General features: G+C 42.5%; 1 protein-coding gene and 1 long non-coding RNA gene across 3 annotated transcripts; both read right to left on the bottom strand.

Annotated features, from left to right (window-relative positions):
* Positions 1-98: 98 nt before the first annotated feature.
* LOC141027443 (uncharacterized) lies at positions 99-9,129 on the bottom strand. Its single transcript, XR_012189192.1, has 2 exons — positions 8,905-9,129; positions 99-318 (listed from the first exon to the last, which is right to left on the bottom strand). It is a non-coding gene; the product is annotated as an uncharacterized lncRNA (long non-coding RNA).
* Positions 9,130-11,475: 2,346 nt separating this feature from the next.
* Positions 11,476-15,392, bottom strand: LOC109732936 (wall-associated receptor kinase 2). 2 transcript variants are annotated; one of them, XM_020292143.4, is made up of 4 exons: positions 15,096-15,392; positions 13,260-14,168; positions 13,000-13,170; positions 11,476-12,802 (listed from the first exon to the last, which is right to left on the bottom strand). In XM_020292143.4, the coding sequence occupies exons 2-4, from the start codon at positions 14,077-14,079 to the stop codon at positions 11,625-11,627; spliced, it is 2,169 nt and encodes a 722-aa protein (XP_020147732.1). In that variant the 5' UTR covers positions 14,080-14,168; positions 15,096-15,392; the 3' UTR covers positions 11,476-11,624. The 2 variants fall into 2 exon arrangements, with proteins under 2 accessions (XP_020147732.1, XP_020147731.1); XM_020292142.3 differs by lacking the exon at positions 15,096-15,392 and having other exon boundaries at positions 13,260-14,250.
* Between the last annotated feature and the right edge of the window lie 664 nt (positions 15,393-16,056).

Here is a 16,056-nt window from a genome sequence, read left to right on the forward strand (position 1 = left end):
ATTCTGTCCCGCGTAATTGTTGCTTTTTTTGATTAAAAGAGGGGGTTTTCCCTCCAATTTCATTAACGAAACCAATGGTAAAGTAGAGGTTCACAGCATCAATGAAATCTCCAGGACAGACACAGGTTCAAAAGCTAGCTAAAAGAAAAGATTACAAGCGGCAGACAGCTAGATAGAAGCCAGAATGAAAACTAAAGCTGCCTAGTCATCAGCAGCTCCCAGTCTTCTCCCCAGGCCTCCATCCTTGTGACGCCTTGTAAACTTCACTTGCCACCCGCTCGATTATTTTTGCTCCCAGCATCAGCATGGGTTTTTTTTCTGCAAAATAGACCAGTCAATAATCTAGTTGCACATTTTCCTAACAATTGTCATAGGATCATTCAAAATTTTTGATCTGAAAATCACATCATTTCTGCATTTCCAGATGGACCAAAACATTGCAGCCACCCCAACAATCACCAGATGTCTTTGTGTCTGATGGAATGTTTTGATCCAAGAGAACAAACAATTATCCAAGTTCTGTGGAATATTTCGAAGATCAAAAGAGCATTTAATCAGGCTCCACATCAATTTAGCAGTAGAGTAAGAAAAAATAAATGATCAATTGATTCATCCTTTCCACAGAAGACACAACTTTTATTCCCTTTCCAACCTCTTCTGGTCAAATTATCTTTAGTTAGAATGCTCTTCCTAGCCAACAGCCAAAGAAACATTTTGATCTTAGCAGAAGTTTTGGTTTTCCACAGAAACTTTTGGGGAAAGCCAACATCAGTTTTAATGAGAAAATCATAAAGAGACTTCACCGAAAACTTTCTATCTTTGGTTAACATCCGCATTGGTTGATCCTTACCCCCAAACATCCTAACTTCCTCACATCTCAATTTCAGACTACCCCAAAGGTCAATAAGGTCTCCAATCAGAGTTTGTCTAAATTTGAATCCCCCCATCCTTTCTGGATGGCTTCAGCCACAGAAATATTGTGATCAAAGCTAATATTATATAATCTGGGGTAGGCATCTTTAAGGGGTTTGGAACCCACCCACCAATCTTCCCAAAATGTGGTGCTCACACCATCTCCTAATTTTTTTCTTCACATGTTGAAAGTATAGTTTTTTGACACCCAGCAGTGCCCCCCCCCCCAGAATTGAGAGTCTCTAGGTTTTCTCTCAATCCCAGATAAGCATTTGCCCCTGACATATGTATTTTTCATAATATCAACCCACATACCATTTTCAGTTTCCAATTTCCGAAGCCATTTGGCTAAAAAGGCTTTGTTCATAATCTCCAGGTTTAGAATCCCCAGTCCCCCCTGATTTTTTGGAAGGCAGCATGTCTTCCAATTAACAAGGTGATATTTCTTTTTGTCCTCATTTTCCTGCCAGACCAATCTGGCCCTATAAAAGTCTGCTTTCTTTCTAGGGCCGACTGGGAGTGGGTAAAATGACATCATGAACAAAGGAATGTTGGTCAAGCATGCTTGGACCAGGGTCACTCTACCCGCCATATTCAGCAGCCTCCCCTGCCAACAAGCACATCTCTTCTCAATCTTCCCAGTGACCCCTTTCTAGGCTTTAATGCCCAGTTTCATATTGGAAACAGGCAGACCCAGGTACTTAAAAGGAATTTTCCCAATTTCACAAGTGAATATTCCTTGGTATTTGTCAGCTTTATCTGTTGCTTCTCCAAATAGGAATAGTTCACTTTTATGAAAATTAATACTAAGCCTAGACATTTGTTGAAAAGCAGTTAAAATGAATTTAAGGTCTTTAGCACTGTCCTCATCATCTTGCAAAACGAAGATGGTGGCATCTGCGTATTGAAGCATGTTAACACCTCCATTTCCCATTTCCTGCAGCACTCCCCTAACAAATCCCTCATTTTTTGCTCTGTCTAATATAATAGCTAGGGCATCTACATCAACATCAAACAACAAAGGGGAAAGTGAGTCCCCTTGCCTCAAACCTTTATAAGTTTTGAAATATGGCCCAATTGTGCCATTTACTTTAATGGCCACCTGCCCCCTGTCATAGTGTGCAATACTAAATCACACCACTTGTCAGGTAAGTTCTTAAGCTTCATCATTTTATAGACAAAGGGCCATTTGATTTTATCATATGCTTTTTCAAAATCAACCTTGAATAGGATAGCACTCTGCTTTTTCTGATGTATAGTATTTAGAGCTTCATGTAACACCACTACCCCTTCCGTAATATATCTACCTTTGATAAAGGCTGTCTGTGTAGGTGATATAATAGGTGATACCACTCTACCTAATCTGTTCATAAGAACTTTGGTTATAATTTTGAAGCTCACATTTAATAAACAGATGGGACTATATTTTTGAATTTGTTTGGCATCTTTTACTTTTGGGATCAAAGTGATAATCCCATAGTTGAGCCTTTTTATGTCCAGTGTGCCAGAATGGAATTCATCAAGCAAAATTTTTAAATCCCATTTGACAGTATCCTAGAAATGTTGATAAACGTCAGCAGGCAATCCATCAGGCCCAGGACCTTTATTTTTCTCCATACCAAAGACCACATCATGAAGTTCCTTCATAGTGAAGGGTTCAGTTAGCAGATCAGCTTGCTCCTGACTGATCCCTGGAGCATCCTGTATCCCCAAATTAATAGTGGAGATATCAGGTTCCCCAAAAAGCTTTTTATAAAAATTTGTGATATATTGTATAAGGTTATCATCCCCTTCTATGACCCCTTCCTCTTGGTCAAGAGAGAGGATGATGTTCTTTCTCTTTCTGCCATTGGCCTTAGCATGATAATATTTGGAGTTGTTATCTCTATCTTTAATTTCTTTATCTTTGTATCTTTGCAACCATTTCATCTCTTCCTGTTTAAGCAGGTTTTGAAGCTGAGCCCTTATCTTTTTTGTTCTTCTCTGTCATTAGTGTGTAACCCAAATTTCTCAGCATTTTTGTCAATCGTATCCAAATTGTTAAGAATTTGTTTTTTGTTTTTTCTATACCAAGCATCATCATTTAAAATCCATCTCCTTTTACCTTTTTTCTAAAGATTCTCATTTTGTGTTGCCATCTCTCTAGGCAATTCCCCTGAAAGTGGCCATTCCAAATCTTAATAACAAATTCTCTAAAGCCTTCTTTTAACATCCAAGCATTTTCAAACCTAAAAAGCTTCTTATTATTTCTTACATCTCTAGTGTCAAGAATTAGAGGGGTATGATCAGAAATCTCTCTTTCTAGAGCTTGAACAATACTAAGAGGATAATGTTCCTCCCAATCTGGGCAAATTAAAATTCTATCTAATTTTTCATATGTAGGATCATCTAGATTGTTGGCCCAGGTAAAGTGTCTGCCGATCAGAGGTAATTCCCTCAAGCCTGCATGTTCAATAATAGCATTGAAAACGAAACTCCAGTGGTTATCACTACTGGGTTTATTTTTCTCACTGTTGTTTCTGATTATATTAAATTCTACGCCAATCAGACATGGCATGGATATGTTCTTCTGTTACATTCTGGATAATTCTGCTAAAAAAGCAGCTTTTCCAGTCTTTTGTGCATCACCATAAACTACCACTAAATTCCAGTCAAACTTGCTTTTCTTATCAAACACCAACATTCTAACAAAGTACTCCCCAATTTCCTCATTGATAATATCCCTGGTCTACCTCTAGGTGGGGCCCATTTCCAAATAAAATTCCTCCCTCCACATAGATTATGGAGTTCATTTCTGGAGAAACCAGTCTTAATAGTTTCTTGAATGCCCACAAAATCTAATTTTTTACTAACAATAATATCTCTAATAAAACTTCTTTTGATATCAGGGCCAATCCCCCTCACATTCCAAAACATACCAATCATGTTTTCTTTTTCTTCCTCCTTTTATATCCCCCTATTTTATCAGCTGACTTCCCACAGGACATTCCTGGTGAGCCAGAGCTGTTTTTTCTACCACTTGCAAAAATGTTCTTGAGATGAGAGTAATAATCCATCTCCAGATTAGAATCTGAGTGGTCATCATCAGAACATAAATCCTTAATATCCACGTCTCCCACATCAATAAGATTTATATCAATATCGGTTTTAGAAGCCTCCTCCTTGTTCATTTGTTGATTATAAAAGTCCTGTCTACTTTGTTCCATTTTCCTAATGATGTCTAAGTTATGATCAATCATTTGGATAGTGCAGCCCAAATCAACCCCCACCTTATCAGCCATGAAAAGCAAAGAAGAATTATCATGAAGGGATTCAAAAGAATTACCATAGTTGTCTTTAGCAGCAACTCTCTCTTTGGCCAGCTCCTCAATATTTGTATCTTGTTTACCTGCCAACATGCCACACCTCCTTAATGCTTCTTCTGAGGTGTCCTCATTTTCTTTGTCTTCACCTTCTTCCCCAGATTTCATTCACAGTTTGGTTCCAAAGGAGACTGACTCCTGGCTGGCATTGTAATCCACAGGTTCCAGATATGTGTTATTGCCCTCTTCCTGCTTATTATTTTCAATCCCTTTCAAGTCACTGTCAGTAATTTCATCTAACTCTCTCTCTCTCCCTAGCTTCCCAGAATTCAATCTTATTCACACAGGTATCCAGCATCTCCTGTTGTTTGCTCACCACCTTGCTCACCACCTCCAGTAGATGTTTTCTCTCCTTTTCCAGCTCAACAATTTTCAGTTCTTCCTTAGCTCTTAAAGCATTCTGTCTGGCCTTCTCTTCCTCCATCTCTTCCAGTTTAAGGTAGATTTTCCCCAAGTCCGCTTCAACTTTCCCCCTGGCTTCCACCTCTCTGATGTAATCTCTCTGCATAGCTTTCAAATCCTCTGCATTCTTCCTCATTTCCTCATATTGACTGAGATTTAAGCTTCCTAAACTGATATTCTCTCTAGCCCCATCTCCCTGGTTATGTGATCCTTTGTGTCTTTTTCTCATCTCTTCTTCCTGATTATTGATTTCCTCCTCTTAAATGACATGTTTCCTTTGCTCTCCATACCATCCCAATTCAACCACCATTTCCAATTCTGGTCTCACCCTGTATATCATCAGATTCTTATCAGTTATCTCTGTGTAAGCAGGGATTTTCTCATGATCTCTCACCCCCACTTTTGCCCTGACCTTGTCTTGAGTAATGGTATTCATATCAATCTCCAAAACTGGTCCCAAAGTAGCTGCAACTTCACACATAGCAAAAAAATGTCTAAAACATTCAGGCACTTTATCAAACTTGACCCAAACAGTGTGCAGTTTTCCAATGGCCTGAGTGTCAAAACCCCAGTTGCCGACATTGATGATGGCTCCCGAACCTAGCAAATTGAAATCCTTGCACTGAATCAGCTCTACCAATCTCCCTTTGCTTGGAAATCTAACCAGGAAGGAGTTCTCACTCTGCCTTCTGCATCTCCACTGCCAGTTCCAATTGAACATGTAGTGCAACCTATCAATTAGCTGAGTTTCATTCACTTCTCCTGACACCACAGTCACCAGAGCCATAGGGTTGGGATTTTCCACTTCCAGGATTTCTTTAGAGCTTTGAACCAACAGCACTCCCAACCCTTTTGCAGCATATCCAACATATTTAGGGACTAGTTTCATCTGCTTCAGCCAATTGTAGTCATCAGTGGTGTGATTTTTCTTTCCACAGATCACACAGTGCCCCGGCATACAGTCCTTAGTGGCACGCCTAGTATTCTTGCACATGGTGTTTGTGTTTCCACCCACTGCCATTTTTCCCCATCTGCAACATTCCTTGGATAAGAGTTGTCTCTGTCTTGCCCAAATCTCTGGAAATTCTCTCCTCTGTTGGCAAAATTGTTCTGAAAACCTCTGCCTCTAGTAGCGGCATTCAAATCTCCTGTCCCAATTGGCTCAGCTCTCTTCTGTTGAAAACCACCATCATTTCGGATCTAAGAGGTACCCCCCTCACCCATGTTCTTTCCATCCCCACCTACTGACCCAGAATTCTGAGCAAGTTGAGCCAGCAGAGAAGTCAGCCAAACCTGCTGTTGGACCAAATCCACTCCACCTAGGAGCTGGTTCAGCCCCTCAACCTGATTAACTTTTGATAGAGATTTGGCCACTTCCTATTTGGCCAATTTAGCCTTCTCCCTATCAACCTCCATCGCCTCCGTAGGATCTTGTCTGTTCATGAGGTTTCTGGAATTGCTTGCCTCAGGATTTAGGTCAGCTCTGTCCTTATCAAAGGATTTGCGTGGATACAAATCCCCTCCTTCATCTCGCTTCTTCATCTGCCATTCCTCTCTCCCTCCTCTGTTAAATCTCCCCCCACCAGATCTACCAAATCCTCTGTTCATTTGGTGTTCTCTCTCTGGCGGCGCTCATGCAAACCCTAGTTCTTTTCTGCCTTCATTCGATCTCCTCTATCTCTGTCTCGTCGGAGTCCTGTCCCATCTCCTCCTCGCTGGATGCAATCTGAATTGGGGTCTGATACGTCTCCAACGTATCTATAATTTTTGATTGTTCCATGCTATATTATATTATGTTTTGGACATTAATGGGCTTTATTATGCACTTTTATATTATTTTTGGGACTAACCTATTAACCGGAGGCCCAACCCAGAATTGTTGGTTTTTGCCTATTTTAGAGTTTCGCAGAAAAGAATATCAAACGGAGTCCAAACGGAATGAAACCTTCGGGAACGTGATTTTCGGAACGAACGTGATCCAGAGGACTTGGACCCTACGTCAAGACATCAACCAGGAAGGCACGAGGTAGGGGGGCGCGCCTACCCCCCAGGGCGCGCCCTCCACCCTCGTGGGCCCCACGTTGCTCCACCGACGTACTTCTTCCTCCTATATATACCTACGTACCCCAAAACTACCAGATACGGAGCCAAAAACCTAATTCCACCGCCGCAACCTTCTGTACCCGTGAGATCCCATCTTGGGGCCTTTTCCGGAGCTCCGCCGGAGGGGGCATCGATCATGGAGGGCTTCTACATCAACACCATAGCCTCTCCGATAATGTGTGAGTAGTTTACCTCAGACCTTCGGGTCCATAGTTATTAGCTAGATGGCTTCTTCTCCCTTTTTGGATCTCAATACAATGTTCTCCCCCTCTCTTGTGGAGATCTATTCGATGTAATTTTCTTTTGCGGTGTGTTTGTTGAGACCGATGAATTGTGGGCTTATGATCAAGTTTATCTATGAACAATATTTGAATCTTCTCTGAATTCTTTTATGTATGATTGGTTATCTTTGCAAGTCTCTTCGAATTATCAGTTTGGTTTGGCCTACTAGATTGATCTTTCTTGCAATGGGAGAAGTGCTTAGCTTTGGTTCAATCTTGCGGTGTCCTTTCCCAGTGACAGTAGGGGCAGCAAGGCACGTATTGTATTGTTGCCATCGAGGATAACAAGATGGGGTTTATATCATATTGCATGAGTTTATCCCTCTACATCATGTCATCTTACTTAAAGCGTTACTCTGTTCTTATGAACTTAATACTCTAGATGCATGCTGGATAGCGATCGATGTGTGGAGTAATAGTAGTAGATGCAGGCAGGAGTCGGTCTACTTGTCTCGGACGTGATGCCTATATACATGATCATACCTAGATATTCTCATAACTATGCTCAATTCTGTCAATTGCTCAACAGTAATTTGTTCACCCACCGTAATACTTATGCTCTTGAGAGAAGCCACTAGTGAAACCTATGGCCCCGGGGTCTATTTTCCATCATATTAATCTTCCAACAATAAGCTATTTCCATTGCCTTTTATTTTGCTTTTATTTTACTTTACATCTTTATCATAAAAATACCAAAAATATTATCTTATCATATCTATCAGATCTCACTCTCGTAAGTGACCGTGAAGGGATTGATAACCCTTTTATTGCGTTGGTTGCGAGGATTTATTTGTTTGTGTAGGTGCGAGGGACTTGTGCGTGGCCTCCTACTAGATTGATACCTTGGTTCTCAAAAACTGAGGGAAATACTTACGCTACTTTGTTGCATCACCCTTTCCTCTTCAAGGAAAAACCAACGCAGTGCTCAAGAGGTAGCAGGGTCCAGCGGCTCCCCGGCGCCGGAATCGCCATGACGCCACCCACCACCATCTCTTCCGGTCCCGTGGGGAAGCGGCGGCGCGAGCGGAACGCCCACCACTTCCTCCTCTGCTCCAGATTCGCACCCTCTGTCTCTTCCATAGCCCACACCAGCGCGGCTAGCGAGCCCACCGGGGCCCCCGACGGCGTGGTGAAGCCATTCGGAGTGAGCCTCGTATCTTCTTCCGCTGTCGGATTCCTAAACACCTTCTTCACTGCACGACGCATCTCCTTCCGGGAAGAGAACCAAGAAACGATCTCCCTGGCGTTCTCCAACCTCTCTTCGTTCCCACTGGCAAGCTCAACCATGGATCTCTCCATCTTCATCCTCCACTCTGACATCTCTCCCCTCGCACTTCTTCTTCTCCGATGGATCTGGTGGAAATGGGATGGGGTGTTTTGAGGAGACGAATACCGAGTGCGTCGGCCCAACCGCGGGGTGGGTGGATTTATTCTCCACCTCCCCCCGCATTCATGGCGGCCACACGCCTCGAATTCTCCCCCGTGCACCCCCGCATCGCTCTCCAAGTCATGCCCAATGTGTGCCACATGACACGGGAAATCAAAAATGCGGTGTACCGCAATCCCCTCGCCGTGCCGGAGACCGCGGCTGTCCACAACCCGCTCGGTGTCGTCCATTAGCAGAACTCTGCACCCCAACTCGATAACGACACCCCTCCTGTATCGAAGCAAACTTGCAGTCGACAAGCGAGATCTGTACAAGGCAGGCCATCTTCTCTGCCCCGGCAAAAGTGACTCCGGTCAGTCGCTGGCGAGCTCCGCGTCACCAACCCCCACACACTGGAGACCCACCCCGTCGCATGGGGAAATTCTGGCCAAGTGCGATGGGAATCGAATCAACTGACCTGCCACGAGGTCGTCGCCGGCGCGCCACCGCCGCTCGTCCACCGTCCCTCCGTCGGCAGCGAGGAGAATCAGCCGGTGTGCCCGCCGGAGAAGAACGCCTGGTCGGAAATCTAGGCGCGATCCCCCGAGATCTGGCACGAACTCGCACCTGCGGTGCGAGTCGCCCGCGAGTCGTGCGTCGTACGTCATCTCCCGAGGCCCTTTTTGGGTGTTTTTTAGCACGGGGGTCGTCACGCGTAATTGCTGCTAGTTGACGGCTGAAAAAAAAGAGCCAAGATTCTGTCCCGCAGCCCAGTTGCAACCTGGGCTACTGCCCAGATTCTGTCCCGTGGCCCAATTACAATCTGGGCCACCACCCAGATGTCATAAAGCCGCCGAAAGGCTTGCCATCAACCTACGAAGACGGACTGGCCCATTTTGCTGTATATTGGTTACCCGATTTTGGGAACCTTTCGGTTGTTTTTTACCCTTTCCATTTTTTCTTTCTCCTGCCGTTTCTTTTATCGGTTTTCTTTGGTTTTTTATTTTTCCTTTCTTTCTCTTTTCTTTTCACTTTTCATTTTTTTTGAATATTTCAAAATTACTTCACGCCTTCCAAACTGTTCATGGAATTTCAGAAAATGTTTCACTTTTCCAAAAAAAATTAGAAATTCAAAGAATATTCTGGAATTCCAAAATGTTTGTGTTTCCAAAAACTGTTCAGAACTCCAAAATTTGTTTTTGTTTCTAATTTTTTAAACAAATTTTGAAAAATGTTCATGCTTTTCAGAAAAAGTTTGAGTCTTTCAATTTTTTAGGAATTCCAAAAAACTATCGACGTATTAAAAATCACTCTTATAACAAATGGTCCCTAGTCATTAATGCAACAAAATCAAAAAACATAGCAAAGAAAATAAAATAAATCTAAAACTTTGTGGCTTAGATTATGACCAAATGTTAGGTGTTGTAAACATGTGGTGGCCAAATGACATCCGAGGAGCTCAATATAGAAAATAATAAAATTGTTGCTCAAAATTTTGTGCATCGTTGAGCAGATTTTTTGTTTTATTTGTATGGAGCTCGTCGGATGTTATTGGGCCACCAAATTTGCAAGCACCCACAACATTGTATCGTTATTAAAGCACAAAGTTTAAGAACTAATTTTATTTTATTGTTCATCATGGGTGCAGTGTGAAAAAATTTCACAATAAACATCTATGAAATGGTTTTCAGTAGCACTTGTCTGAAGAAAGCACTCATCTCTGTTGGTTTTTGCGTTCATGGAGGGTTATTTCTTCCTACAGTTGACACTCCACAATTTTATGAAGAATTATGGAAAGGAATGTACAAACATAAATCGATAATAATGTGATAGAAATTCAACTCAAAATTTTAAATACTACTTGAGAAACAAAAAAAACACAAATTCGTCGTCAGTAGTGATGATTGGCCAAATTCAGTGCCCAACTTCCATTAGATTATATTCAATGTCGAAGTTGTCTATTACTTGTTCTCGATGTGTGTTGCGGGTTATAATTTGAAAATTTTAAGACATGTTAGATGCAAGTTGTGTCTTTGTCCTAGTTTGTTTTTGAAAGTAAATATTCAAAATGTTTAAAGCTGTCAATCGTGTTGGCTGCAACTTCTTCCCTTTGGATCTAGCCATAGGAGATGCTATCCATACTCTTAAAAAGATCACATTCACTTCTTAGGCCTCATTCGTTTTGGGGGATTTTCATAGGAAAAACATAGGAACAAGAATTCCAGTGAAAAATTTCTCATCAATGCATTTAGTTTGTAGGAAACACATACATGAATTTCGTAGGAATACTATTCAATTCCTGTGTTTTGGGAGGAAACTACACATCCACTCAAAGCTTATTTTTTGCGTAGGAACAAGGCAAGACAATTCCTTATGATGGCAAGTGTCCAACTTGGATTTTAGGCTCTGGGGAGCATATGCTCCTTAATTAGCAGTAAAATGAAAAAAAATGGTAAATAAATTTTAAAAATTCTGATTTTTTTTGTAAATGTTTATGTTAGTGTACCAAGTGTGCTAGACAATTTTCATGCCATATGGGATAGCAGTGCTTCGTCAGTAAAATAACAAAATTAAGTGTAACATTTGGCGGCAACATTTGACATTCGACTTTTTTTTTTGCACAGGTCAAAATGCTTAAATTTGTCCCCTGGAAATTTACATGTACCATTTGGGTGTGACAATGAACACATCTATTTTTTTTCAAATATTTTTTACATTTGTAAAATCCGTTTTTGGCATGCAGGAGCATGTGCTCCCTAGAGCCAAAATGGATTTCCAGGCAAGTGCCATCCTATCAAATTTCTGTACCACTTCTAATTCCTACGTTATAGATTCCTACAAACTGAATGAGCATCTCATCTATCTATCTCAGAAACCAGCAAGTATAAACAGAGAGGCTAGATGAGATGAGGCTGCCCTATCCACACTGTACTGTAAGTAACAGCAAGTGAAGGCCTCTGAGCTTGACACAGAATCCCTTTGTGTGAACTTGAAAACCGACATGTTTCCAGGGTCAATGGTCACACTGAACTAAGATCAAACCAGCAAGTTCATGAACATGGATGAATTTTACTTGGAATTTATTACAAAATAATTGCAGAGCAATCGCCAAGGGCAAATATGGACGCTATACTAGGAGCTCCTAGCCTCTAACACGTACAGACACTCTTGGCACGGTGTAACAATCAACTGAAACTATCATCTGGGTGTCTCTATACCTATTCCAGACATGCGGGGACCAGTCGAGAACATGATCGATGACGGAGGATCATGAAACGCCAAAGCTGCAGGTGACGATACCAAACGGTCAGTCTCGCCGTGCGTCAGCAGCAATTTCTCCCTCCAGGTGCTTCGCAGAGCCTTCAGCTTGTCAGCAACCTGGGTCATGGAAGGCCTCTCTTCCCCCCTGGTGCTCAAGCACATCCTCGCAAGCTCGGCGACTTCTCTCAGCAGCGTCTCCATCCCGGCGCTTAGTATGCTCGCGTCCAGGATGCCATCGAGGCTCTCCTCCTTCATCGCGAGCAGGAAGGACGACGCGAGGCTCTTGCCTTCCTTGGGGCCGTCGTGGTAGATCGCCGTCTTCCCCGTGATCAGCTCCAGCAGCACAATACCGAAGCTGTAAACGTCGCTCTTCTCCGTGAGCTGCCGTTCCTGCAGGTACTCGGGATCCAGGTAACCCAGGGTCCCCTGCACCAATGTCATGAACTGAACCTCATTCTTGGGGAGTGTCCTTGATGCCCCAAAGTCAGTCACCTTCGCCATGTAGTTTTCGTCCAAGAGAATGTTCATGGACTTGACATCTCCGTGCACTATGGGGCGGTTCATGGACAGATGCAGATATGCGAGTGCTTCAGCAGATTCTTGAGCGACCCTGAGCCGGGTGTCCAGCGAGGGAGGTGGAGTCCCACGGTTACGATGGATGAACTCAAAAAGAGTGCCATTCGGGATGAATTCATAGACTAGTATGGGGACTTCCACCTCTAAGCAGCACCCTAGAAGCCTGACCACATTCCGGTGGTTGGTCTGTGAAAGTATGATAATCTCCTGCACAAATTCATCAGTTTCAGCCACATTCATGATCTTGGAGCGCTTCACGGCTATTACTCTTCCATCCTTAAGAACACCCTTGTACACAGTGCCATGACCGCCCCTGCCCACTTCTCTGCTCTCATCAAAATCATTTGTAGCCTTCTTTAGATCTTCCTGAGTGAATATCATCAATGTATCGACCTGTTTTGACATAATTTGATGGTATAATATCTGACCACCATTCTGATCAAAGAATCTTTCCTTCTCTTTCACCAGCTTCCTTTTCTGATATTCAGCCCGTAGAGCAAACATGCAAACCATGAGGAAGACGACACCGGCGGATGTGCCTGAAGATCATGACGGTTCCATTAGTTCAACTAGTGATACTACCCACATTTGGCTAAAAATAGTTCCACATACTGTGCCATCTCACCATTGCTTTACTACATGATACCTGTACAAACTGTACTCTACTTGGACTTATATGACTGGCATAAAGAAGTATGAAAAAGCTTTCTATTTATGCGCAATTATAACCCCATACCTAAGGCCACCTTCAGAGCTTTGTTTGGGTCAGCTTGAACGCAGGGTATGCTCTTTGGATCATCGCTCCTAAATCCTGATGAGCATGAACAGGTGTAGCTCCCAACGGTGTTTCTGCAATTACCTTTGCAAGGATACAAGGACTGGTTTGGAGGTTCGCACTCATTGATGTCTGCCATTTCAAGGAAGTGAGGAGAGTGTCAACATGAATTCTGCAAGATAAAGGAGCATAGGTTAATTCTGTGAGATGCATATACGTACCTTTGCACCCTCCTTGTAAGTAGGGATTGCCTTCATAACCTTGAGAGCAGTTGCAGCGGTAACCGGGGCCATTGGACACATCAATGCACTCGCTGTTCATGGCTTGGCAGGCATACTGTGAACCCATCTTGCTGGTTTCAGAACAACTTCCATTACCAACAACCCAATCGAGTACCAAAGGAACACCATCTGTATATTTACGTCCAAAATTTGTAGAGTTGATATAAGAACGATCAAATTTGAACCAATCATCCTCAGCAACGAATGAGTAGGTGCATGGGCTGAAAGACTGAATGGTAGAGTTGTATATAGCTGATACTGGTATGGATTGGGCGAGGAAGGCGTTGATGTTTCCTGAAACAGGGGCCTGGCAGCAACCCATGCCAGAGCACTCTGTGCCATTACCGATGCTGCTTACGTCCATGCAGGATGAAATGCATGAGTCAGCGGTGAGGTACTCAAGCTGGTTCTTGCCCTTGGCTTGTCCCACAACCATTGCAAGTCCACCACAGCCGATTGATGTCAACTTGTTCTTGGTGTTGGAAACCGTATGAAAAGGATCAAGAGTTAAGACGTCCAAACCACTGGTGCTATTGCTGCCATTGCTGAAGTTGCATCGTGATGCTATATGTGGATTCTGAACACGAACCTCACCCAAGGTAAGACTGATGTCCAGTACCCTAAGTCCGTTTGAGCCCAGATATACCCCGGTCCCATTGCACGTGACATTAAAGGGTTCTTGGAAGCAGCCTTTTCCGGTGCCAAATGGGTACGGGATGCTGATGTTGCCACACTTATCTGGGCAGCCAGGCCGTGCCATGCTGATGCTCCCAGAGGACGCAGCTCCATAAGTGGTAGTACTATGATGTAGCACTAGGGTGGCGGCAACAAGTAGTAAGAGCTTCTGACCTGTAGGCAATGACCAAGAGATGTCATATACATACTGATCTATCTGGTCTGGATGCATGTTATAATTAATGATATGGGTCATTTGGCCCCAAAAAACAAAACAAAATCCTAATGCAGCATCTGAGTAGATAACAAATACTCCCTCTGTAAACTAATATAAGAGTGTTTAGATCACTAAAATAGTAATCTAAACGCTCTTATATTAGTTTACAGAGGAGTATTTAATTTCTTCCAAAATATGTCAAAGCCATTCCTCCAGTTCAGACATCATTTAGGGAAAATCCCCTACAGCTCAAATCATACAGGACGGCTCAGCAGTAAGTGAAGTTTGATCCCACAACTACAAATATTTTGAGTTTGACCAAACAATATCTGAACTAGATGAAAAAAATAGAGTTCATTTTCCTTTAAACTGCAAAAACATCCTACATTTGTTTACAGAGGGAGTAAAGTATAAACACTGCATGTGTCTCTTTGCTATTTCTGATTTCAAATCTTTTCCTATGGCAAAATAATTTAAATTCAAAGTTGGTACAGATAAATAGAAACAATTATATGACGAATTATGCATTTATGCTGGGGAGCTGACCAAAATGGGGAGTTGCTACTAAGTGCACACTTGAAACTCCATGTTTCTTTATGATCTCATTCTAGAACTGGAGGGAAAGTACTACCTCTGAATCTGATACAACATACTAGTATTTAGTAGCTTTCGATTTGTATTTATATTTCATCTGGGTTTTCATACGCAACTTTCGGATGAAATCTCTCTATTAATTGTTCATCGGCAGCCCTGTTAAAATTTTAAGTACACACTTGACATGGAAAAATGTATCAGACAACAAAAATATAAGTGACCCGTTTGTTGCTCTAGATGTATAAAGCTAAATGGCACAATGGGTACTGTACGGCTAGGGTTCCCCGTACCTTACAGGGTCTGGTAGCCCTGAGAGTAGAACAGCACGTCGGCCGAATACGGCCGCGGAGGAGAACGGATAGCGCTCCAATGCGACGCCCGCGGGTAGCGCCGGACACTCGGATCCGACGGGGCGGCGCCGGCGCCGACGCCGGCTGGAGGAGCCAGACCTCCGGCTACGGGAACTCGCCGGAGGTGGAGCAGGGCCCTGAGGTTCCGTACGGGCGGCGTATTTCCGTCGGCGGCGGCAGGCATCTCGCCGGCGAGGCGGCAATGGCGGGTGGGGGTCACTTCCCTCCCTCAGGTCAGGTTTTTTTTTTCAGGCAAGCTTTCGCTCCTACTGATTTCTATCAGGCGGTTATTGGGCCGGCCCAATACTGTAGCTGAGGCCAGTATTTTTCCCTGTGTCTTCTTTATCGGCTTTTCACTGTTTTAGCATCGGCTTCCTTGTTTCTTCTGTTTTCTATGATTTTTATCTTCCTTTTATTTTTATTTTGTTTTCTTTGGTTTTATTTTTTATTTTATTTTCTTAACAGATGTCTAATTTATTCATTCAAAATTTACATTTTTTAATACATATTCATCATTTTTTAAATCCATGATTAACATTTTCCAAATATATGTTTAGATGTATATTTTTTCACACACATTGTACATTTTCCGTATACATCCAAAAGATTTTCTATATGCATTTAACATTTTTCAAATATATGATTAGCATTTGTTTCGGATACATACTGAACTATTTTTGAACACATGTTACTCATTTATCAAATACACGTTGCAAGATTTCTTTTGAATGATATGAAATATTATTCAACTACGCAAACATTTTTTATATTGTATAATTTTTTAAAAATGTCACAAGTATACTTTTGAAACACATGGACATTTTTTTACTTCATATCGATCGACACAAACGCGTAACCATTCCTAGCTACCTAATCACACTGCATATCCTTGTACCCCTTC

The sequence above is a fragment of the Aegilops tauschii genome, chromosome 7 (genome assembly GCF_002575655.3).
Source record: "Aegilops tauschii subsp. strangulata cultivar AL8/78 chromosome 7, Aet v6.0, whole genome shotgun sequence".
Lineage (NCBI taxonomy): Eukaryota > Viridiplantae > Streptophyta > Magnoliopsida > Poales > Poaceae > Aegilops > Aegilops tauschii.